This window comes from Pezoporus flaviventris, unplaced genomic scaffold (genome assembly GCF_033815535.1).
Source record: "Pezoporus flaviventris isolate CSIRO_AGI_PZ_B2104156 unplaced genomic scaffold, CSIRO_AGI_Pfla_v1 ptg000034l, whole genome shotgun sequence".
NCBI classification, from domain to species: domain Eukaryota; kingdom Metazoa; phylum Chordata; class Aves; order Psittaciformes; family Psittacidae; genus Pezoporus; species Pezoporus flaviventris.
In genome coordinates, this window is record NW_026892582.1 from 2,719,746 (window position 1) to 2,742,291 (window position 22,546).

The 22,546-nt window shown below is 54.0% G+C and overlaps 1 protein-coding gene across 3 annotated transcripts; it reads right to left on the reverse strand.

The window, feature by feature from the left end:
* Positions 1-742: 742 nt before the first annotated feature.
* On the reverse strand, positions 743-21,304 carry UNC13D (unc-13 homolog D). Of its 3 annotated transcripts, none has more exons than XM_061462008.1 (32): positions 21,002-21,304; positions 13,546-13,578; positions 13,171-13,278; positions 12,063-12,122; positions 11,728-11,794; positions 11,467-11,644; positions 11,112-11,156; positions 10,613-10,681; positions 10,382-10,451; positions 9,937-10,041; positions 9,510-9,602; positions 9,155-9,258; positions 8,786-8,903; positions 8,057-8,181; positions 7,694-7,784; positions 7,383-7,439; positions 6,880-6,977; positions 6,609-6,660; positions 6,151-6,281; positions 5,708-5,828; positions 5,003-5,146; positions 4,730-4,828; positions 4,227-4,433; positions 3,981-4,049; positions 3,557-3,636; positions 3,277-3,382; positions 3,129-3,200; positions 2,918-3,001; positions 2,517-2,637; positions 1,932-2,055; positions 1,387-1,592; positions 743-1,286 (listed from the first exon to the last, which is right to left on the reverse strand). In XM_061462008.1, the coding sequence occupies exons 1-32, from the start codon at positions 21,260-21,262 to the stop codon at positions 1,180-1,182; spliced, it is 3,405 nt and encodes a 1,134-aa protein (XP_061317992.1). In that variant the 5' UTR covers positions 21,263-21,304; the 3' UTR covers positions 743-1,179. The 3 variants fall into 3 exon arrangements, with proteins under 3 accessions (XP_061317992.1, XP_061317993.1, XP_061317994.1); XM_061462009.1 differs by lacking the exon at positions 21,002-21,304 and adding an exon at positions 16,395-16,605; XM_061462010.1 differs by lacking the exon at positions 21,002-21,304 and adding an exon at positions 16,395-16,604 and having other exon boundaries at positions 743-1,283.
* Between the last annotated feature and the right edge of the window lie 1,242 nt (positions 21,305-22,546).

Here is a 22,546-nt window from a genome sequence, read left to right on the forward strand (position 1 = left end):
GGAGAGGGGCTTGGGACAAAGGCCTGGAGGGACAGGCCAAGGGGAATGGCTTTAACCTGCCCGAGGGGAGACTGAGATGAGCTCTTAGGCAGAAGCTCTTCCCTGTGAGGGTGCTGAGGCGCTGGCACAGGGTGCCCAGAGAAGCTGTGGCTGCCCCATCCCTGGCAGTGTTCAAGGCCAGCTTGGACACAGGGGCTTGGAGCAAGCTGCTCTAGTGGAAGGTGTCCCTGCCCGTGGCAGGGGTTGGAGCTGGAGGAGCTTTAAGGTCCCTTCCAATCCACAAAAGACTTGATACCTGCAGGGACCAGCCAAGGCTGGGAGGGGAGGAACAAGTGCCCACCAGGCCAGGCATTGCTGGCTCCGGGGTGCAGCACCCTGCTGCCTCCTGGTGCTAGTCCAGCTCCTTCCCGGTGGTGCCTGCCTCAGCACCATTGCAGCTCCCCATCCTCTTTTCAGTGGGAAACTTGGACAAGTTCATTCATGTGCCATGTCCTCCCTCTGAAACCCTGCATCCAGCTGCCTCTTCCTGGCTTAACCCCATCAAGGATGGGAGCCCTCACCTTACCCCAATGCCTTGACCCACCCTGCCACGCTACTGCCACAGCTTCTGTCCAGCACAGGGCCATCACCTAAAGCACTCCCTGCACAGACTCAGATCACACATGAGCTTTGAAGTTTTTAATTTAAAATTAGAGGCTGATCCATGCCATGGGAAAAAAGAGGGAAAAGAATAGATGAAAAGGGAAAAAAAAAAAAAAAAAAGAGAAAAAGCAGGTTTGGCCACTGGTTGTCCACACCCCAAATAAATGATGATGCCTTTACTTTGCCCTGACCCCATGCTGCAGACAGGAGTTTCTGGGACATGGCCACAAGATGTGGTACCAGCAGTGACTAGCTAAAGAGGGGGTGGGCAGGGACAGCCAGACAATTTCCCATCCCTGGAGTACTGTCGCTAGTCCAGACAGGCAAAGAAATGCCCTGAAATACCAGGTACACCCTCCCCAGCCTCACAGGAGCTACCCAAGGGTGGGGGAGAGGTGAATGCTGGGAAGGTTTGCAGGGCACAGGGACCCCCTCTCACTCCTGGTCCCTGCAGATGGCTCTAGCCCCAGAACCAGGAAAATTCTAGAGGGGTCCCATTGGCTGGAGCCCCTCATTTCAGGCCCCTCTTCCTCTGCCTCATTCTGTCTCCTTGGACTGCTTGGCTCGTTGCTTGCGGAGCTTAACAAAGGCCTGAGCCTCTTTGTCCCCCTTCCTGGACTCCAGCAGCTGGAGAATCTCATCTCCTGCCAAAGAGGAGGGGAGCGGTGGTGGGAGATGCTCACTGCAGCCCCTCCTCATGCTGTGGGGCTGGTGAGGTCTCAGCTCGGCAGTGGCTCCACGTACCACTGGGTTTGGGGTGTGTGAGAGGGAGGCGGGTCTGGGGCACCCTTCCTGCATCAGCAGGGTCCTCATTGGTGTTGAGGCCAGGCAGGTGGCAGAGGGGGTAAAAGGCTTCACCCTCCAGGTCGTTGGCCCCCAGCATGTCGTAGTCAAACACGGTCAGGAGAAGGCAGGCACCCTCCTGCCGGCACTTCTCAGCAGGGATCAAGCTGCAGGGAGATGGGATGCAGGGACCATCACATCACAGAATTCAGCCTTCCCTCCAGGGACCAAATAGGTCTCCACAGGCTTCTCCACTGTGATGCTCCCCTCTGCTTCCCTGCACTGACCTCAACCCCTTCAGCCCCACACTATCCTGTGGGACCCAGGTGTTGAGGGTGCCCCTAGCCCAGCTCTCACCGTGGGATCCCACAGCTGAGCAGGGGGTGAAATCCCAGGACAGGACCCAGTTCCCAGAGCAGCAGTCCCATAGCCGAAGCTCAGCTGAAGCTTGGGGAGCAGAGGGGATTGGGGGAGGAGGGGGGCCGGGGATGTCAGCCCCTACATACAAGTCAAAGGCTTCATCAAAGAGGGGGTGCCGCTCATTCCTCTTGCACTGGGTGGCCCTGGCCACCACCTCGGGGAACTCATGCCGGGGCTCCAAGGTGAGTTGGACGAAGGGGTCACTGGAGCCTAGTGTGGAGAAGATGTTAGGTCCCTCCTGCTGCCACCCAGCCCAGCCCCTGGGAGGATGCAAGAACTTCCCCAACCCTGATTACCCCACAGGTGGCTGCAAGAGGAGTGACCTCTCCTGGAGACCTCCCCAAATGACAGCCACCCTGGGACACTAGCTCTTGTCACCCTGGCATAGTTTTTTGGGGCCGAGACATGGTTTGCATGATGGAAAAAATCCACCTGCCCTGGCTGCTAGCTTGTCCTGCAAACTGAAGGCAGTGGGATGTGTGTCCTGCCTGCCTCATCCCACTGGACCACCCCAGACCAGTGCAATAACCTCCTTTCTTTCTCAAACCCACCTCCTCGAATGCAAAAGCAACTCAAGAGAGAGTCCCATTAATCCAAACATTGCCAGCAACTCTCCTACCCAGGGGCAGGAGCTCCCAAGATGGTGGGTCTCCCCAGCCCACCCTACTCACCATTGGAGTCCAAAGGGATGAGGTTGACAGCATTGAGGACTTCCACATGGAGTTTCTGCTCCGAAGGGCAGTACAGTGCTTTGATGGTCACAGCCCCATACTTCTCCGAGCTGGCATCCAGCTGAGTGGGGGGTACAAGAATAAGGTGCTTAATGGAGGGGATACCCAGTGTCTGGTGGAGGGTGAGCAGGCACTTTGGGGTAGAGGGGGTGATGGGCATTCTCTGGGATGCAGTTGAGCTCTCTCCATTCTGCCACTGGGGCAAAACTAGCCTAAAAAGCCCCAGGACTGAGAGGATGGTGGGTAAATCCCACCTTTTCACAGGCAGGCTGTGCCAGGCAGCCTTGCATGTGCAAGGGTGGGATGTAGGAAGGAGCTGGGGGCACCATCCTGCCTCCTACTTGCTGCTGGATCCTGTTGCTGAAGTATTTCTGGATGAGTTTGCGGCTGGTGGCAGAGCAGAGGTCCAGGCGGGTGTCCAGCGACTGCAGGGAGGATGAGAGGTGACAGTCAAACACACAACAGGTCCACAGTGCAGGGATGTCATCACTGGAGACCACCCAAAGGAAACGCCTGGGGACCCCCTCCCCAGCTATCGCCAGCACCTTGTACCTGGAAGACTGCTGTGTGGAGCATCTCCAGCGGCAGTCCACAGCCCTCGGCATGGAAGCACAGCTCCAGGCTCTGGTGAGAAGGATGGTGTTAGTCAGCAGCCAAACAGCCAGCCCGGCCAGGGACTCCGCAGCTCCCCCGTTGGTACCTTCAGGGCACAGTGCAGCTTCTTGTAGCACTGGGCTGAGGGGACCTGCTGCCCCACGGCTGCTGACAGCACGGCCAAGGTGTGATGCCAGAGGAGAGTGAGGAGGCTGCAGGGGCAAGGAAGGAAGACTGTGAGGGATCCCAGGGGATGAGTTGGGGAGGTTAGTCCTCAGCTGAGGGGCTTTGCAAAGCCCGGGAGAGAACGGGCTTATCCCCCAGGGCTGAGCAGCCAGCCCAGAGCGGGAGGTTCCCAAGACCTGCATCCCCAGTGCCCTGATCACCTTTTAAAGTTCTCCTGGACCAGATGCTCATTGAGATACTGCAGCTCTGACTCCAGAAACTTCATGAGGGGGATGATGGCCTGCAGCGAGATGAGAGAAGCATTGGGGAGGGCATGGAGGGGCATATCCAGCAGATCACAGTGGGGAGAGGGGCAGAGCACTGCTGGCTGGAGCCAGAAGGGAAGGGGAGGGTCCAGGGCTCCCTCCCGCAGTGAAGACATGGGCAGGCTGTGCCCTGTCTGGTCCTGCTGGACATCAAATGTCAGCATTTGGATGTTTGGGCCACATTGGTGGTGTGACTTGTGCCCCAGGTGTGGGGCAGGGAGAGCTGGGGAAGGGTAACAGGGGTCTCTACCAAGTAGGCAAAAGTTATTCATGGCTGCCCAAAAGAGATGGTCTGGGAGGAACTGGGCCAGGTACTTACATCCTCAGGCTCCCTGGTGTCATTAGAAGATGAGAGCTCCTGGATGTGTCTGGCAATGCCCTTTTCCAGCTGCCAGGGAGAAATGCACAGAGGCTCTTGGGCTTTACTCTCTGCAAGAGCCTCTCCATGCACAGGCCCATTCTTATCTCCATCCCAGGAGCATTATGGGCTCCAGGCCCCCTTGGGTAAAATCTCCCCACTTTTGGGCCAGGCAAGGGCCAAGGGGAGCCAGTGGCAGGTGGTTACCTTGGTGGCCAGGGTTTGCACCACCTCCTGGACCTCGTGATCCAGGCAGGAGATGGTGCTGTCGAGCTGGTTGTGCAGCGTATGCTGGATCTGCTGCCGGTCGATGACGGCTCCCGTGCGCTGCTCCAGCTGCACCCAGTCCAGCTGCGATGGCAGCTTCAGGATCAGCAGCCGCAGCTGCTTGATGTTGTTCACCACGATGCAGAGCTGCGGAAAACGGATCTGCTTCAGGGTGTCCCACACCCCTTGGTGCATCCCCCCATGCCCAGTCCTATCTCCATCACTATTCCCATTCCCCATTCTCATCCTGCTACCCCTGCTCGCATCATTTCCCTCCTGATTTTCCAGGATTGTGGCTATATCAGGGGCCAACCAATCTCTGTGAAACCCAAACGTGGGATGCTGGCTGGATGCTCAGCAGCTCATCTCTTTTTTTTTTTTTTGCCCAGAAACCATGGCCAAATCCTGTCTCTCCCTACACAGGACCCTGACCCAATACCAACCCTGTTGGCCTCTTCACCCTCATTCTGCTTGTGCTGCGACAGAGCCTCAGCCCTCCCCTTGATGAGCCGGCAGTACATCAGGGCAATTCTACACATGTCCTGTGGGATAGAGAAGAAGCCAACAAGACTGAGCTGGGCAGCATGGGGTCAGGGGACCCCACCACGTTAACATGGGACACCGGCCCCATTCTTAGAGACAGTTCTCCAAGAGCAGAAGATACTCTGCTGATGTCCGTGAGCATGGTATTTGCTGGCAGGGCCTGGTGTACAAACCTCCACAAGCTTCACCATGATCATGAAGGCTTCCTCAGGGTCTGGCCAGTTGATCTGCTGCCAGGTCTTCACAATCTGGGCATAGCAGGTGGACAGGTCAACAGTGGAAGTGCTGTGCTTGTTGTGCTCCCCAAAGGGTGTCAGCTGAGGGAGCAGAGAAAATAAATGCAACTTGGCTTGTATTGAAAGAAGCCATCCGACATAAGGAGAGCTGCTCCTTTACTTTGGGGCCCATCATCCCTTCCCATATATCCCAATGCCATCACTTTGGAGAGTGGAGGAGATGAGGACAGAAGAAGTAGCCTGAGCTCCCTGTACTGAGTCCTCCACTGTACTCCACCCAGCATTGTTGGAACACACTGAAGAGTGGGGCAAGGAGCCCACTGCCCCATGGCTGCCTTCCCTCCCCTCTTCCGAAAGGTCAGAAGAGAAGCATGGGTGCTCACAGCATGGCCCAAATGCATGATCATCAGCTTGCTCAGGCTGCCAGAGAGTGACAGGGGAAGGGGCATGGGTGGGATCAACTGCTCCATGACACCCCATCCTTTGTTATTTGTTTGTGAGAGGAACCAGCCTGCTCCTGGGCTTCAAGAGGCACCTATGTGGTGGTCTCAATGCCATAAGCCAGGTGCCACAGAAAGGTATGGAGAGAGCTGAAGTGTCCCCAGAGGATGCAGGGAGATGCTCTCCTCCTCCCTGGGTTACCTGGTCCATTTGGACAGCTCTCTGTGCCCTCTCCAGAGCAATGGTGTAGGCCTTCTGCAGCCACTGGGGAACACCTTCCTTGAACCACTGGTGGAAATTGTTCAGAGCCAGAGGTCCATCCCTGTGGATGAAGGCAGCAGCTTCTCCAACTGCACAGCAGTAGCACAGACCATCAGCCCTCCTTGCTCTTGCATACAAGAAACTGACCTGCGGTGGAGGCAGCACGTAGCAACATGCTAAGGAGAAACCTCCACTTGTCTGGAAGTTGAGGTCTCCATCAGGCCCACTCACAGAAGGGCCTGAAATCCTTCTGGTGATGCTCATATCAACACCAGACACCAACAGCCCTGTCTGCCTTGTGTGTAATTACTGATGTAGGTGAATTGGAAGGATTTAGAGTTCCTCTCAGTAAACTGCTCATTCCCTCTCCCTGGGTTGGATACCTCTCTGGGAGGAAGTCCTTCATCCGATAAAGCTCCTGGAGGTTCATATAGAGCTGGAAAAGGCTCTCGGCTGTGGGTTTGGACATACTGCTGTTGACCTCGCGTAGCTGCTCCTGGACATGCTCCGCAACCTGGTAGTGAGCAATGGAATGGAGACAGTTGTTAGTGAGGGTCCAGCCAGGAAGGCTTGGTCTGGCTGAGGCTCTGCAGAGCCATGGGTGAGGATCAGCTCAGGGAACTCCTCTTCCTTTTGGGTGGCATTTCCGGAGATTCATTAGGTCAAGTAAGCAGATGGTAGTCTTGGGCTCACAGGGCTCACAGGGAAAGATGGAGAGTTTCCCCGGCTTGCTCCCTTTCCAGGCTTGCAACAACCATTTGCTATGTGAAGGGTGGCCATAAACCTCTGCCTTGCTTTCAACATTAGTCCTACAAGTGCAGAGCAGCCCAGCCTTGCTCACCAGCCTCTCCAGCTCCAGGTAGGCGATGGAGAAGAGATTCAACTTCAAGGTGCTGCAAGAGAGAAACAGGGAATCAGGAGCCTCCTGGCTCCAGCCGAGCAAACCCTCCTAGGCCATGCCCATTCCATAATGGCAAGGACAGTACAGGTCTAAGAAGCAAAGTTGGGACCACAGATACTATCTGTGGAGCCCAAGAACCAAGGAATGAGGCATCAAAGTGTCCTGTTGCTCTTCACCCCAGGGATGGGGGGGATCAAGCTCCAAAACCTACCTGATGAAAAATCTATTCCAGATTTTCTGGCACTGTTGGAGATCTCCTAACACCTCCAGGAGGAGTCTGGACAAGGCTTTGCCGTTCTCCTCCATGCTCTGCAAAGGAAAGAACAGCTTCTTTTCAATGCTCAGTTATTTTGAGATGACCTGAGCTCTGTTCTAATCTGTTTTATTTGTATGTTTTTTTTTCGTGAGGTAGCAATCTATCCTTAGATCCACTAAGCACCAGTTGTTGATAACATTCAATGTCATCATGTGTTTGCATGGCTGCTCTGGGGACCACCTCTTCTGAGCATTGCAACAAGGCCTTAACCCCCAAGGCACCCTGGCAGCTGCAGATAGCATGGCTCATGGTATTTTTAAGCTGGAAACCCAAATGCCTTGATGAATCAGAAAACTGGAGAAGCCTCGTCTCAGTTTTCTCTTCCCACTGCCTTGGGACTCCCACCCCCTACCCAGCAAACTGTTCCTTATGTCAGGGAGGCAGAGATGAGAACTGACCTTCACCATGGGCTTGAGATGCTGCTTCTTCATATGGAACCACTCTGTTGTGCCTGACTGGCAAGAAAGGAATCATGGTGTGATGGCAGGGAAGCAGGAGGAGCAAAGCCAGCTCTGCCACCCCCTTCACTCCCTCTGTCCCCTGGTGTGGCAGGACCCAGCCCCATGTGGTTGTAACCCCAGGCTGGGACCATCAAGTTGAAGAGGGGCAGGTATTTCCCTCCTTCATGGTGGTCCATGTGGCTTTGCATGGGCAGTGTGCAGGGTCCCACTTGCCCAGGACTGGGAGGGTGAGACCCTGGTCCCACTACCTTCAGCGCTGTGAAGACCATGTGGGGGAGTTTGGGGCTGGGCGTGCACAGCTCATGGAAAGCTTTCATTTTGCACATCTGGACCAGGACTCTGCAAAGCAAGAACCTGAAGTGAAACCCAGCACCAGTCCCTCAGAAACCACGAACTCTCTCCCCAAGAACCCTACCCAAGTGGATCTTCCCCTCCCAGCACCAACCACCACAGAGAGCCCAGAATGAGGGACAAGACAGAACAAGTGCCACAGCAGCCTAGAAGGGGGCAGAAAGGGTTCATGTAGGTTTTTGCTGAAGCTTACAGGCTTGTCCATCATGGGGGCTAAGCCATAGGACCCCATGCACAGCTGGCACTGGTGCTCAACTCACCGGAGCAGGGACTGGAGTCTCTCTGTGGACCTTGGGACAGAAAGCGGGAAAATGATGCGGTACCTCCGAATGAGGGAGACCCCATAAGTCAGCAAGGACTGGAAGGACTCGGCCACCTCTGCTTTCTGGGGAGAAGGAAGGAAACATGTGCTGTCCACCTTAGTGGCAGACAAGAGATGCTGGCAGGACCATGACACTGTGATGGAGGGAGCTGGTGTCTCCTGTTCCTTTCTAGCATGCTCTAGGGGTGGGAAACCCCAATGCCTCCAGTAACTTCTCTGAATTGAGCTTTGTACTTAAACCTCGTTGCTATGCCTGAAAAATTCAGAGTCTCAGCAGCTGCTGGCATGCTCTGGGAAAACTCATGGGCTGGGTAAAGTAAGAATTGGGTCATATTTAGGTCTTGTAGAGGGTTGTGATTGACTTGATAGCAGTGATGGAGGAGGGGGGATGTCAGTGCAAAGAGTAAAGGCTTATGCATGGACAGGGGAGACAAACTTCTGGGGCAAAGGGGCTCCCTGAGCCTGGGTTGTCCTGGTTCCTGAGGCTGGTTCTCCTCAGAAATGCCCTGCAGACACCCCAGAACTCCTGTAGCCCACAAGGTCCTGCCCTTTCTGGAGCACAGGGATGGAAATGGCCATGGGAGCTGGGAGGAGAGGCATGGGGTTGGGTGCATGGGGCACATTCCCCTGATCTCTGCCCCCTGCATGGTGCCAGAGCCCCCTTCACCTGCTCTGGCCTCAGGCGCTCCTGTACCCACTGGTACTCAATGCTGGTGATCTGATGGAGCAGGCAGTTGCTGTTGAACTCCAGGCTCTGGTAGAGCTTGCTGTATGCCAGCCACCTCCTAGGGGGAAAGGAGAGGCTGGGCTGAGCCCCCAGGGCTGGTGGACACTCAGGGGCTAGCGTGAGGCTCCCCCCACCCTGGCTACAGCTGGATTGCATGCGTGGTACCCAGTTCCCCTGGTCCTGTTCAGGGCAGGGGGCACCACCAGAGCTCATTGGAGGTTCCAGCTGCAGTCACACAATGCCCAGGGGAGCTGTCAGAGTCCTTGACCCTCATGCTGCATCGTGGCTCCCTGGGCATGGGGTACTCACACTATGACCTGGTGGAAGTCAGAGAGATCCTTCTGCGTGGCATGCAGGTACAGCACGGTGCTGGCATGCCTGCTCAGCTCTCCACCCCAGTCAATGCTGCCGGCCTGCAAGGATGCAAAGGGAGGGTGGTGAGTCCTGGAGCAAGCTGGACTGAGCAAGGAGGGGAGCAGGCACCAAGGCAGGGTGTGTTTGCAGGCCCACAGGTGGAATGGGTGCCCTGTAAGAATGCTAAGCACAGGCAGGCATCATCATGACCCTCCTTCCCATCACACTGCAGCAAGGTGTTAAGTGTGATGGGCTCCAAAAGAAACTCTCACCGCAGCCCAGCTGCCAGAGGGATTCTCCCACTCAATACCTGGTGCTGAAGGATCTCATAGGACACCAGCTGCTGCAGGAGGCGGCGATGGACAGTGTAGCTTGGCTGTGTTCGACTGCTCGTGGTGGCCCTCTGAAAAGACACAAGGCATAGAAGCAATAACCGTAACGGCCTGAAGATGCAGAGATGCAGTCAGAGAGTGGGACACAGGAACCCAAAAAGCATGGGGCCAGATTGCCCCACCTGAAGCTGAGCCAAGTGGTGCAGTTGCACGAGGACCAAGGCACCCTTGCTGGCATGCAGCTCAGGGGAAGCTCAAGATGTTTTACAGCACATGGAAACACTGGTGTTGGCACCTCTGGTTGTGGAGCAGGGATCTGCGACCCCAAGATAGAGTCCAAGGGACAGGCAGCTACCCCATCCTGCCAAGGCATGGATAGGGACCCCCCTCCCCATCCCCTCCTACCTTCTTGTGTGTAAGCAGGAACTGCAGGTGACACTGTCCCCGGTTTGGGTACGTCTCCGTTCGTGGCTCCAGCTGGTACCATCGGTCATTCCAGCAGTGCAGATCCTGCTTGAACAGAGACAAAGGTGAAGCCCCAGGCAGCCTTCCCAGGGGAAGGATTCCAATCCAGGATGAGGTCCCACTGCATTAATAGAATAGAAAGATGGTGTATAAGATAACACTAATATTGGATTAAAACTAAATGATATGTCATCACTGAGCTTGAGTAATTGATGGCCAGGGCACCTGCCTCCAAACTGAGGGACCTGGCATCAGTTTGTGGCTCTAAGCTAGGATCCCGAGTATGCTCAGTGTAGCCACAGGGCTTGGATCCTGCCCAGATCTGGGAGGTTTAAAGAGGCACATGGGGAGTCACTTGGAGCAGAGGATGCATGGCAGCGCTCACCTTCAGGTGAAGGACCACATTCCCCAGGAAATCATCCTGCCCTTTGTCTTTGCGAGCATCTTTAAAGATCCTGAAAGCCATGAACAAGGATGTGTGTGACTGTGAAAAGTCACTGGTTAAGGTGAGGAAGGGTGACAGCCCTGCCACCCTCCAGCCCTCTTTCCAAAAACAATTTTTAAGCATTTTCCAAACCCTTTTCCTTCATCAGCCATTAGGACCATTAGCACCAACCGTTTGAGGCCATGGAGGTCTGTCAGCTCCCCCAGCTTGTGCCGCACTGACTCCACCATGTCCGAGTCCCTGTGAGCAGGGAAACCCAACATGGGAAAGGAGGAAATTCAAGCAATTGCAAAACCCTTCAGGGCCCTCCAAAGATGGTGGAAGAAAGAAGGTGCTTGGAGGGGGAAATGTGTTGGAATTAAGACCATCTCCCAAAACCAGGTGTCTAGCCAAAATGTGCAAACATGTGACTTCTTCCCATAAATAAAATCAGGGGTCAGGATCAGCCCTGCCTGGGCAAAGCCAGCCTGGATACACTTTGCTCATGCTGGTCGCATCCTGAGCTGTGCACTACTCCAGCAGCCAGTGACAGGGAAAGGGTTTCCCAGCTGGTTTCTGGGGGTTTTAAAAGGAGCAGGTTGAAGAACCATCCCAGGGACCCTCCCAGGAGGCAGAACCCTGCTCAGGGTTGGGGGTCAGGGTTGCTGGCCTGAGGGTGGTTGCTGCTCACCACATGTCCAGGTGGAAGCTGGCTGTCTCCATGTCTTCAAACTCCCTGCAAGGCACCAGTGGGATGCTGTTACTCAAGCAGCATCCAAGGAACTGGCAGCAAGCAGACAGGACAACTGGGAATTACAGGCAGGCTGGGGGAGACCCTGAAACCACCCTGCACAGCCTGGGAAAGTCATGGGAGAGCCCTGAGAGACTGCTTTTGCTTTTCACCTCCCTGGATCTGCTGCATAGGTCAGATCAGAAGCCTGGCAAGCCCCAGTGGACATTGCCCTAGGAGTTCCTGGTTGGGGTGAGTAGTGAAACCTCCCCCCCTTCATCTCCCCAGTGAGCAAAGCCAAGGGGTGGCAGATTACAGGATAAATGTCTCATCCCACACCGGGCTGAGGGTCTGGCTTATAACTTGTGTGCGATGGATCTGGTCTTCAGGGATGAGGTCTTTGACCACAGCCTTCATCCGCTTCTTGTGGTCAGGGTTGGCAAGTTCCTGGCTCTTGGTCTTGATGCCCAGCAGGCAGTAAGGGTCACTGAACCCTGCGAGGATGGAGGCATGCAAGTCCCCGTCTGGAGCAGTGCCTGCCCCTTTTCCAATGGGACACCCATTCATTTCCACTTACCACTGACATCTTTACCCAAAATCCCCTTGGCTTCCTTCACGGTTGCTTTCAGGCAGAAAATTGGGCTCTGGAAGAGTAAGAAAAAAAAATAAAATAATGTGGGAGTCAACAGCGCTGTGAGGAAGCAGAGGCTCATGCACGCGCACGCCAGCAGCTGCTGTTCAGACCAGCAAACAGCTCCCAAGTGACTCCCCCAGCACAGCCCAGGGCAACCCATACCCCAATGCCCAAGCACAGGGGCCAAAAGACGCTGCAGCCCCCCAGCACCATCCCACTGCAGGAACTTCCCCCCCCCAGGTCACAGCACACTGGGGAGGCACTGTCTTGCTGCATACCTCCAGTTCCTTGACCTGCTGCATGATGACACTGTGCTCCTCTTCATCCATGCCAAAAGCCTATGTAGATACCAGGTAATGGATGCTGCCCTGTTTACGGTAGCTGTAGAGCAGCCAAGGGCTTCCGTTTGCTCCCTGGGAGGCAGCGGCAGCTCCAGGTGAGAAGAGAGCAGCAAAGAGCCCAGCAGAAGGGCTGCTCTTTGCCAATTGAAAGCTCTTCAGGGAAAGTCTTCTTCCCACCATTCTGAGTCCAAGACAAATATTTCTCCCTAAGCCTAATATTGCTCAGCCACAAGCTTTCCCAGCCCTCCAGCTAGATGCTGCTGCTATGTCTTTCAAGATGCTTCTTAAAAAATTCCTCTGAGTGTCCCCCACCATCCTCTTCCACTGGGAGGATGGACATGTCCTGTGGAGAAGGACTTGAGGGTGCTGCTCGATGAGAAAATGAACGTGAGCTGGCTGCAGTGTGCGCTCGCAGCCCAGAAAGCCAACCGTATCCTGGGCTGCATCAAAAGAAGCATGACCAGCAGGTGGAAGGAGGTGATCCTGCCCCTCTGCTCTGTTCTTGTGAGACCTCACTTGGAGCATTGTGTGCAGTTTTGGTGTCCTCAACATGAAAAGGACATGGAACTGTTGGAACAAGTCCAGAGGAGGCCACTGGAGCACCTCCTGTATGAAGACAGGCTGAGAAAGCTGGGGCTGTTCAGCCTGGAGAAGAGAAGCTGCGTGGAGACCTCAGAGCAGCTTCCAGTGTCTGAAGGGGCCTTACAAAGATGCTGGGGCGGGACTCTTCATTAGGGACTGTAGTGATTGGACAAGGGGTAGTAAGTTAAAACTTGAACAGGGGAAGTTTAGTTTGGATATGAGGCAGCTCTTTACTGTAAGGGTGGTGAGGCACTGGAATGGGTTGCCCAGGGAGGTTGTGAATGCTCCATCCCTGGCAGTGTTCAAGGCCAGGTTAGACAGAGCGTTGGGTGGCATGGTTTAGTGTGAAGTGTCCCTGCCCATTGGAACTTGATGATCTTAAGGTCCTTTCCAACCCTAACTATTCTATGATTCTATGTCAGGGACAGGTTTTGGGGACCCCGTCAGGGAGGTGGGGAATTACCTTTTGAACGTAGGCATAGAGCTCCTGGGAATCCATGACATGGTGGTGCTCAGGCTTGCCCAAGCGGTGCCGGATGGTGTAGAGGACCTCCTCATAGAGCAGGGTCAGCTGCAAGGGGGGTGCCAACACCTTGCCTGGGGCCAGGCCAGCAGGGACTTTCTCCATTCACCCCTCAAGATTAACGGGGTGTCCCCCCTGCCAGCTCCCACTGGGCCCTGCCACCTCCCTCCTGGCATTCAGCCCTGCCTGACCACCAAGTGGAGTCCATGGGGAGCATCTTCAGGAGCTGAGCCATGTCCCCAAGCTTCTGCAGCACTACCACCCCCTCCAGTGCCACCCAGGGAGACCACGGTGGGCCCATATTCATATTTGTACCTCTCTCTTTGAGAGCCGGTGGGACAGATCCATCTAGAGAAAGAAGAGAAACAGAGAGGTTTCTTGTCAGGTCTCACAGTAGAGGGTGGTTTTAGAAGGAAATAGCAGCTGGGCACGGCAGCCAGAATGGGGCATCACCTGCAGCCCATTGGGTTGGGATGCCCCAAAGGATGCTGTGACACCCTGCAGGAACCCTGTGGTTGAGGAATCACTTCCTTCATCACCACCTGTCAGGGCAGCATGGGGACTTTACTCCCAAGCCCTGTTAATTAAGGAGGGGGCAGCAAAGATGGCAACTTGAGGGGACCAATAGGAGGCTTTAAAAGCCAGCTTCCCACCTCTTGCCCCACAGAGCTGCTCACTGGCCTGGCCAGGCCCATCAGGACCAGGCTGGAGAGAAAACGAGCCAAGGGAGAAGGCAAGTGGACAAAGCATGGTGAGGAGCTACAGGCTGGGCAAGACAGCTATAGGCAAAGCAACTTCAAAAAGCCATTGGGATTTATGACGAGTTCGCTTGCCTAAAAAATGGGTGCTGCTGCAACAGTGCACTGGTACTTATTGTTGAGCTGAAGGTCCATTCCCTACTTGAAGCATGACCAGCAATAGCATTTGCTTTCCAAAAGGCAGTTAAATTGCACAACATTGCGGCTCCAGCGGCATGCAACCCCGGGGCTGAGCAGAGGTCCTGCTGCCCACACAGCCCCTGTTGTCCCCCACCTCAAATGTCACCTCCTACTCATCTTGGCTCCACATGGATCCATCCAGGAGATCAAACCACTTCTTCCAAAAATACCCTATTCTCTGGCAAACCCCAACTCTCAGCCCATCCTCACCCCCTGCTGCCTCCCCAATGCAGAGGCTGAGCCCATCCTGCTTCTCTAACCACAATCTGGATTCAGCCACCAGCTGGCAGAGCACCTGGCTGGGTGATGGTAACTTTGCCACTGCCATGAGCCAGGTGACACAGCCAAAGAGAAGGGAATTGGTGCCTCTGTGCTACCCTTTATGGCTCCCAGTGCTGGGGCCACTGGGAGCGCAAGGGTGCAATGCCAAAGAATGTAATGGAAATTTCTGAAATGAGTTTGGCCCTTTCTGTGCCGAGGAACACATGCCAAGCACATCCCCAGCTGTGCTTGGGTGATGGGTGGATAAGCCCTACCTGTGGGTCAGCCCAGGCCCCAAAATGACCTTAGAATCCCCCACAATCCTGAGCTGGAGCGGTTACATTTGCTTATGGCAAATCTAAAGCTGGCATAATCCCCCAGCCATCTGGACTAAATTCAACTCTCCTACCCCCAGCGAGTTTAACCCTTGAGTTACTTCTCTCCCACCTGCTCCAGGACCCCTTCTACCTCTGGTTGGTGCCAAGGGCTGCAACAGTTCCTGTGAAAGGGGGAACCTATTGTACCCCTGAGGGCCCTTCCTGCACCCAGCACCATCCTGCCTACACTGGGGCACAGTGGACTTGGCTCCATCCCAAATCCTTCTGCATCCCTGTGGGCAATGCTGCCCCACAAGCAGGGTTGCTGGGGCAAGAGGAAAAAAGGAATTTATTATTTCTCTGCTGCTGGTCCTTGCCCAGCAGAGGAGTAGCCCAAGAAGTCAGGGGGAGGAATCACTGTTGATTTTGGGGATAGCTCCATGTTGCTCCTTTCTGCCAGTGGGGACAGCCGCTGTGGATTCTGCTTTGTGCTTGCCCATATGTGCATGGGTCTGGTTAAGATAAAGCTGAGCTGGGCCACCAGGATGTATTTACTGCTGCTAATCCCCGTGACAAAGGCCCAGCTCAAATCCAGGAGTGTTGCTTAAATCTAGGTCTGGATACAGCCACCAACATCCCCCCTGCCCGCTGCTGTGTCAGTGCCACCAGTGCAGGAGGCCAGCTCAGCTGCAGAGACAGTGACACTTAGAATCATAGAATGGTTTGGGTTGGAAGGGACCTTAAAGCTCCTCCAGCTCCAACCCCTGACACGGGCAGGGACACCTTCCACTGGAGCACCTTGCTCCAAGCCCCTGTGTCCAACCTGGCCTTGAGCACTGCCAGGGATGGGGCAGCCACAGCTTCTCTGGGCACCCTGTGCCAGCGCCTCAGCACCCTCACAGGGAAGAGCTTCTGCCTAAGAGCTCATCTCAGTCTCCCCTCTGGCAGGTTAAAGCCATTCCCCTTGGCCTGTCCCTACAGGCCCTTGTCCCAAGCCCCTCTCCAGGTTTCCTGAAGCCCCTTTAGGCACTGGAGCTGCTTTAAGTTCTCCCCTTAAGGAGCCTTCTCTTCTCCACACTGAACAAGCCCAGCTCTCTCATCTTATCCCTTAGAAGGAGCAAGTCCCTGGTGGGGGGAATACACAGCCAAGACAGATCACCACGTGGGCATGGTCCCAGCAGTGTTGTGCAGGGCTGTGGGTCCCATCTCCGTAGGGGCAGACACGGGGATGCTGTCTGTCTGGCCGCTGCAGAGGCAGTCGGTCGGGTTGGGTGAGAGCGGGACTTCAGGGCATCTGCTGGCAGCAGGGAGCCAGAGGGGCTGGGAGGGGCTGGGAAGCTGTAGCCCAGCTAAGCGGGGATGGGATGCTAAGTGCTGACACAGAACCGCAGCCAACCCCCAGCACAGCCCTTGGTTGTACATTTGCATGACTATGGTGCCCCCACCTCCCCACCCCCACTCCTTGCTCGCCCTTGAAAAACATCCCTGCTGGGACACGGGCTAGGCCCCTCTTCTCTTGTTCTCCTTTTACAGCCTCAGCACCCAGCTCTGCACCCTGGTGTCCCCCAGCCATAGCAGCCACAATCCCCTCCTTGGAGCAGTCACACCCCGAACACACTCCCCAGCACCCCGGGTCAAAAGCACCTACCTCGGGGTTCTCTTCCCCAGGGAGGGTCCCCACGGGGGTCTCACCAGCCGCATCCATCTCGTGGAAGGCTCGCTGCTGAGAGCGGCTGCAGCTCTGCAGCCCCTGCTGCTTCTCCCCCCTCTCTCACATGCTCAGAGGAAACCACAGACTTTATCTCACATGGCCATTTTAGCAAGCGGAAACATGCAAAGGCCTCCTTCAAGAAGACGCAGAAAACCCGACCCTGTTTCCCACCACTCCATCTTGCACCAGTGGCCCTCAGCAATGGGGACACCATGGCACAGGCAGTATGAGAACAAAGAAAGGTGCTAGCCCTTGCTGTTATTTATGAGCAAGGAATCAGGAGCACGTTGCCAGCCACAGTTCTGAGAAGACAAAGCCCAGCAGTGAAAGAGTGTAGGGGGACCATGGGTGGGGTCAGCATGAAGCATCTGTGCTCCAATGTGTATTTGGGATCCGTCATGCCTTGTGAGCACAGATGGGCACCCTGCAGAAAGCAGAAGTCATCTTCAGCTCCAAGAGATGGAGGGGATTTGAAATCCAGTGCAAAATCTGCAGGGTGGAAAACCCCTGCGGCACCTGGGTGCACTGGGCAGGGCTGGGCTGAGGACAGATGCCAGTGACAGCACTGGGGAAGGGCACAGGGTCTTTTTCCTGAACGGGCTGTCCAGGCAGAGTTGGTTATTGAGGAAAAAAAAAGCAGCAGGAAATGGAGTTAAAAACTTGTGCTTCACTGTCAGCTTTCATTTCTGTAAATACATTATCTGATTGCAAATCAGAGCAGTTGCCTATCACAGACTTGCAGCAGCACCCTCCCCTTGCTAATTCCTATCAAAACGCCTGTGCTGGTGGTACATGGGGGGAAGGCGTGAGTGGGCATCAGGAAGAGCAGCAGGCCAAGGGAAAAGCTGTTTTGCTCCTGGATGTCCAAAGTACTTACACACACAGAACTAAGAGCAGGCCAGAACTCAGAAGGGCTGTTGAGCTGCACAAGCATTTACTGCTCAGTAGACGGACCCACAGCTCAGGGAAGGACATCAGCTTGTACTTGAGACTTGCATGTCACTGCTGCTGGACTGCTGCCACTGTCCTCAGAAGCATATGGCTGCTGAGAAGCCACAGGCTCTGTGAAGCAGGGCTATGAGCATGGGTGATGCTGCACTCTCATAGATTCCTGTTTCATAGGATCGTAGAATCACAGACTGGTCTGGGTTGGAAACTAGTTCCAACCCCCTGCCATGGGCAGGGATTCCTTCCCTTAGGCTAGGTTTCTCCAAGCCCTATCCAACCAGCAGTATTCCTGAGGAATTCAGATTAAATTTCTATTAGATATTACGTTAGATATTATTGGATAGGATTTAAATGAGCTCTTAGGCAGAAGCTCTTCCCTGTGAGGGTGCTGAGGCGCTGGCACAGGGTGCCCAGAGAAGCTGTGGCTGCCCCATCCCTGGCAGTGTTCAAGGCCAGGTTGGACACAGGGGCTTGGAGCAAGCTGCTCTAGTGGAAGGGGTCCCTGCCTGTGACAGGGGGTTGGGACTGGATGAATTCTAATGTCCTTTCCAACCCAAACCATTCCATCATTCTATGAATTGGGCTTCAGCATCACTTCCTCTGCACTCCACAGTTTGGTGGTAGAGGCCCAAAGAAGGTTCCTGTCCCTATGCTAGCAGACACACTCAGACTTCCTTGCTCAGCCCTGTCAGCCTCAGCCTTGATTTTAGCCCGCCTAGCATTTGCTTCACCTTGGGCAAAGAGATTAAAAACATCTCCTCTCTTGTTGATGGAGTGAGACACAGTGGAGGAGCTGGTTTCGGTTCTGGATCTCTCTGCCTTGACACACACCTTGGAGCACACTCGTGCTCCACTGCGAAATGCTGTCACTGGGAAGTAGAGGAGTAAAGTGCACAATGGCATTTGAAAATGATTGTTGTCATCTTTGCTTTTAGCTTTGATTGCAAAAGCAAAATCTGGCCTAGCAAAGAGCAGCCAGAGAGTTAAAGGCAGGACATGGACGCAGCATCCCCAAGCCGGTTCTTGCCCACAAAAAATACCAGGGGTCAAAGGAATATCTCTTATTTCACCCAGTACAGAGAGAACAACTGGTAAGAGTTTAGTTAATCTTCAAATTCACCTCCCTTCTCCTTGTAGTGCCATAGAAATAAAATTCACTGCAATCATAAATATTGCTAAGCATCAGGCAATTGTTCTCCAGCTTGGAGACGCTGCTGTGCTGGGATTTTGCAGGTTTTAGGGAGGAAAAGTTCAGCTTCTGTGCAGAAGTTCCCCAGCCCATCACTGTGTTGGGGCTGGTTTGTAATGCCATTGGGAAATGCTTAGGCACAGCCTGGCAGGGTGGGCAGCACCCGCCACCCATCAGAGGCCAGCACGATCCCTACAGAAGGTCTCTGTGCAGGGCTTGTATGGTCTTGAGCCTCTGCGTGTGTCAAGGGAGTTATTTGGTGATCAGGCTTCAAAAGGAGCAAATATCCTTTTTCTTCCCTGGGTTTTACCAGCGACCAACTGCTCTGCAAAATACCTGCAACAATAGTCACTGAGCTCCCATATCTCATCATATTTAAACCTTGAATTACTCCTTGTCCAAGAAACAATAGGAAAAACCTAAAAGTAGCCCCAGAACTAGCACAGATTTCTGATTAGTAGCAACAATCCCTATGAACATCATGCCCCAAACCTGCAGACAACTAGCAAAACATCCCCAGACGCCCCAAGACAGGAGCTGCAAAGGGACTTTGTTTTTCAAAAGGAGTGGATGGTGTCGTCCCCACAACGTCAGTCTGCCTCCCAAAGTAACTAGCTGGGAGCATGTACCATATATATGCACTGAGCCCTTCCATTCCTTTTAAAAACAGCTCATCCTAAAGGAAAACCCCTTTTCCTTACAGGCTGTAGGGGTTACAGTCTGCCCCTGCTACAAATAGTTGGCTGTTCACTCGTGCACAGGGTTATAGGTGCTGCTGAATAAAAAAACCTAGATATCCAAAAGAACAAGCATTATTGCCCTCCTTATAGGGTATAATCTTCCCTTTAAAGGAAAACTGGGTATGAAAAGACCCTCTGCAAGTATTATTAGCCATTTGTCTCCCTATCTCTTGGCTTGATAATCCTGGAGCCTCAGTCTGCCCTCACTCTTATCTCAATCTCTTGGATGGGAATAGGCAAATAGTCAAAAAATTGATTTCAACATGTCCCTCCCTCACTTCTTCTTTTACACATGGGATCCAATGACTCTGCAACCAGGCTGCACCTTCCAAGGTTTGGCAAGGTGCATGGCAGAAGCACAAGGCAGAGGAGAGGAAAGTGGTTTCAAAATGAGAACAGGGAGGATCCTGCTCCCCCTCCTCAGGGCTGCCCAGTGCTGTGTGCTCTGGGAGCAGCAATTTCACATCCAGGGAGGTAAAAATGGCCAGTCATTTCCCCTCCTTGTCTACTGTGGGATCTTCCATTTTTTTCTACCCTAATCCCTCATCTTTCCTTCCAGAAGCTCTCCTGAGTGCTTTGAGGGCACCTCACAAAACACGACGGTGTCTGAAAAGAAGTAGGGGAACAAATAGCACCCCCCATCCCACTCACATCATCTTTGAAGGACATCAAGGCAAACCCCATTCTTCTACAAAGAGTGAAGAGGACTTCCAGCCACCCACAGGGGCAGGGCCCTTGTGAAAGCTGAATTTTCCCTGGGAGCCCCAGGCAGGAGCACAGGTTTGGCAGGAGGTCTGCCAGCTCCATGGCATGAGCATGTGAGGATGACTCTGGCCACACTGCCTCCACAGCAGTCATCACCCTGGAGGCTTCCCTGGACAGCCCCATCCCCTCCAGAAGACATGCTGCTGTGATGCCAAGCTGTGCCCTTTAGAAGGTCACAGACTTCAGGTACAGGCCTGGATGGCATTCATTTGGCTTGCAACATCACGTCACAGCTTTAAAATGTTTTCTCCATCACTGCCACATGCTATGTGTACACAGCAAACATTTCTTTCACCTCCGTTTTCCAGTGAGATGAATGCCACTGGGTTTATCATCCTTTACCACAGCTAATCTCACTGCAGGGACAAGAAAGGGGGAGACAGACATTTCAAGACTATTTCATCTGCTGGTTTGGGGCACTGAGTTCAGAGCAGCAGGACCTACAGAATGTGCGTGAGCTGAGGAAGGGCCAGGGTAGATGTTCGGGAAGGTGGAAGAACTTGCAGCAGACACCCAGGTATCGCACGTGAACCGTGGTGCCTGTTAAGCAGTTTTGTGACTATCCTAGAACGCATACACCAAATTACTGACCAGTTTAAGCACCAAAATGGTCTCCTCATGGCTTTTGCACCACCACCTCTCCCACACTCATGTCAAAGCCCCATGAGGAGTGCATCAAGCAGGGTAACCCCCTGCACCACCCCAAGATCCCATTCACACATATCAAAGCATGGAATACCACTGCAGCCAGTCTGTGCCATGGGGAGAGTGACTGAGTCCCAGCCATTATGAAGCAAAGTGCATGGAGGAGAAGGAGAGACTGGACTTGAGCAAGGGAAAAGAAAGGTTTAGAAAGATGGGATTTGCTGAATCAAGCTTGCAAATGGAGTCCAAGCTGATACCTTTGGCTCCAGTATCCGGACACTGTAGGAAATATGTAGGAAATGGCTGGGAGGATGCAGCAGAGATGGATCCTGGCCCTTTTGCACCTGAGATGTGAGATCCAGCAGCCTCCACTGGGCAGGTACAAGTCCCCACTCCTGCTTGTGGTTCCTTGCAGTTGTGTAGGTCTCCTCACACCCTGCTGTGGCCTCTCCCAGCAGCACAGTGATGGCCCTTGAGCAAGGAGAGTGCTGAAATACCAGTTTCCAGCTAAGCCTCATGATGGCAGCTCTTTGAGCTGACTCACGTGGGAGAGCAGACGAGTGACTAATACCCTGCACAGCTGTAAAGGAAACCCTTGCCTAAAATGAAGATCTATGCCCTGCATGTACTGGCATTTCATAACAACCCACAAAACCCCCACATTTGTCACTTGAACTTACTTCTATAGCTTTAAACCTGAAACCACCTTTCGATCACAGTCTGCCTCAGCAAAACCTATCTTCTGATACCAACCTGGAAGCTGTTTAAGGCTGGAAATACCTGTGATATGATCACATTAGCCATCCGCATGGTGAGGGCTGGCCCCGCTCATGGCTGCTTCTGGGAACAGCTAGATCCAAACTTGTCCTCACACCTCCTGCTACCTCCAGCAGCACTTGCAAAGACAGACAGCACTGCAAGCCACAGCTCATCAATTCCTATGTCCAGCATGTGGCAGAGATGCAATTTTACTGTCTATGGCTCAGAGTGGTGGAAAGACCATGTGGTCTCTCAAGGAAGACACAGGACAGGAGGGTGCTGGCCAGGCAGGCTTAACCATGGTCCCCATGTGCACTCAAGCACATTCCTTCCAGCAATCAGAATCCCAGGCTGGTTTAGGTTGGAAGGGACCATAAAGGTCATCCAGCTCCAACCCCTGCCACAGGCAGGGACCCCTTCCACTAGAGCAGCTTGCTCCAAGCCCCTGTGTCCAACCTGCCCTTGAACACTGCCAGGGATGGGGCAGCCACAGCTTCTCTGGGCACCCTGTGCCAGCGCCTCAGCACCCTCACAGGGAAGAGCTTCTGCCTAAGAGCTCAGCTCAGTCTCCCCTCTGGCAGGTTAAAGCCATTCCCCTTGGCCTGTCCCTACATCCCTTGTCCCAAGCCCCTCTCCGGGTTTCCTGCAGCCCCTTCAGGCACTGGAGCTGCTCTCAGGTCTCCCCTTCAGGAGCCTTCTCTTCTCCAGGCTGATCCAGCCCAGCTCTCTCAGCCTGGCTCCAGAGCAAAGATGCATAATAATGATTTATTTTTTTTCTTGGAAATAGGTTGCATGAAGCATGAGTGCTCAAGGTAAAACCTGGGCAGAATGGTGTGGAAGAAGGCTCAGCTTTCCTTCAGCTGGAGGCAATCCTGGGCAAGCCTGCACATATCCCATCTTTCCAGGGAAAAAGCCTTCTCCAGCTTCCAGGGATATCAAGATTGCAGGGCTGATCATAGGAAATCTGTAAGTAGTATGTCCTGGGTTCAGCAGTAGCAGTCATTTTTCTCCTTCTTGGTAGCTGGTGCAGTGCAGTGTTTTGA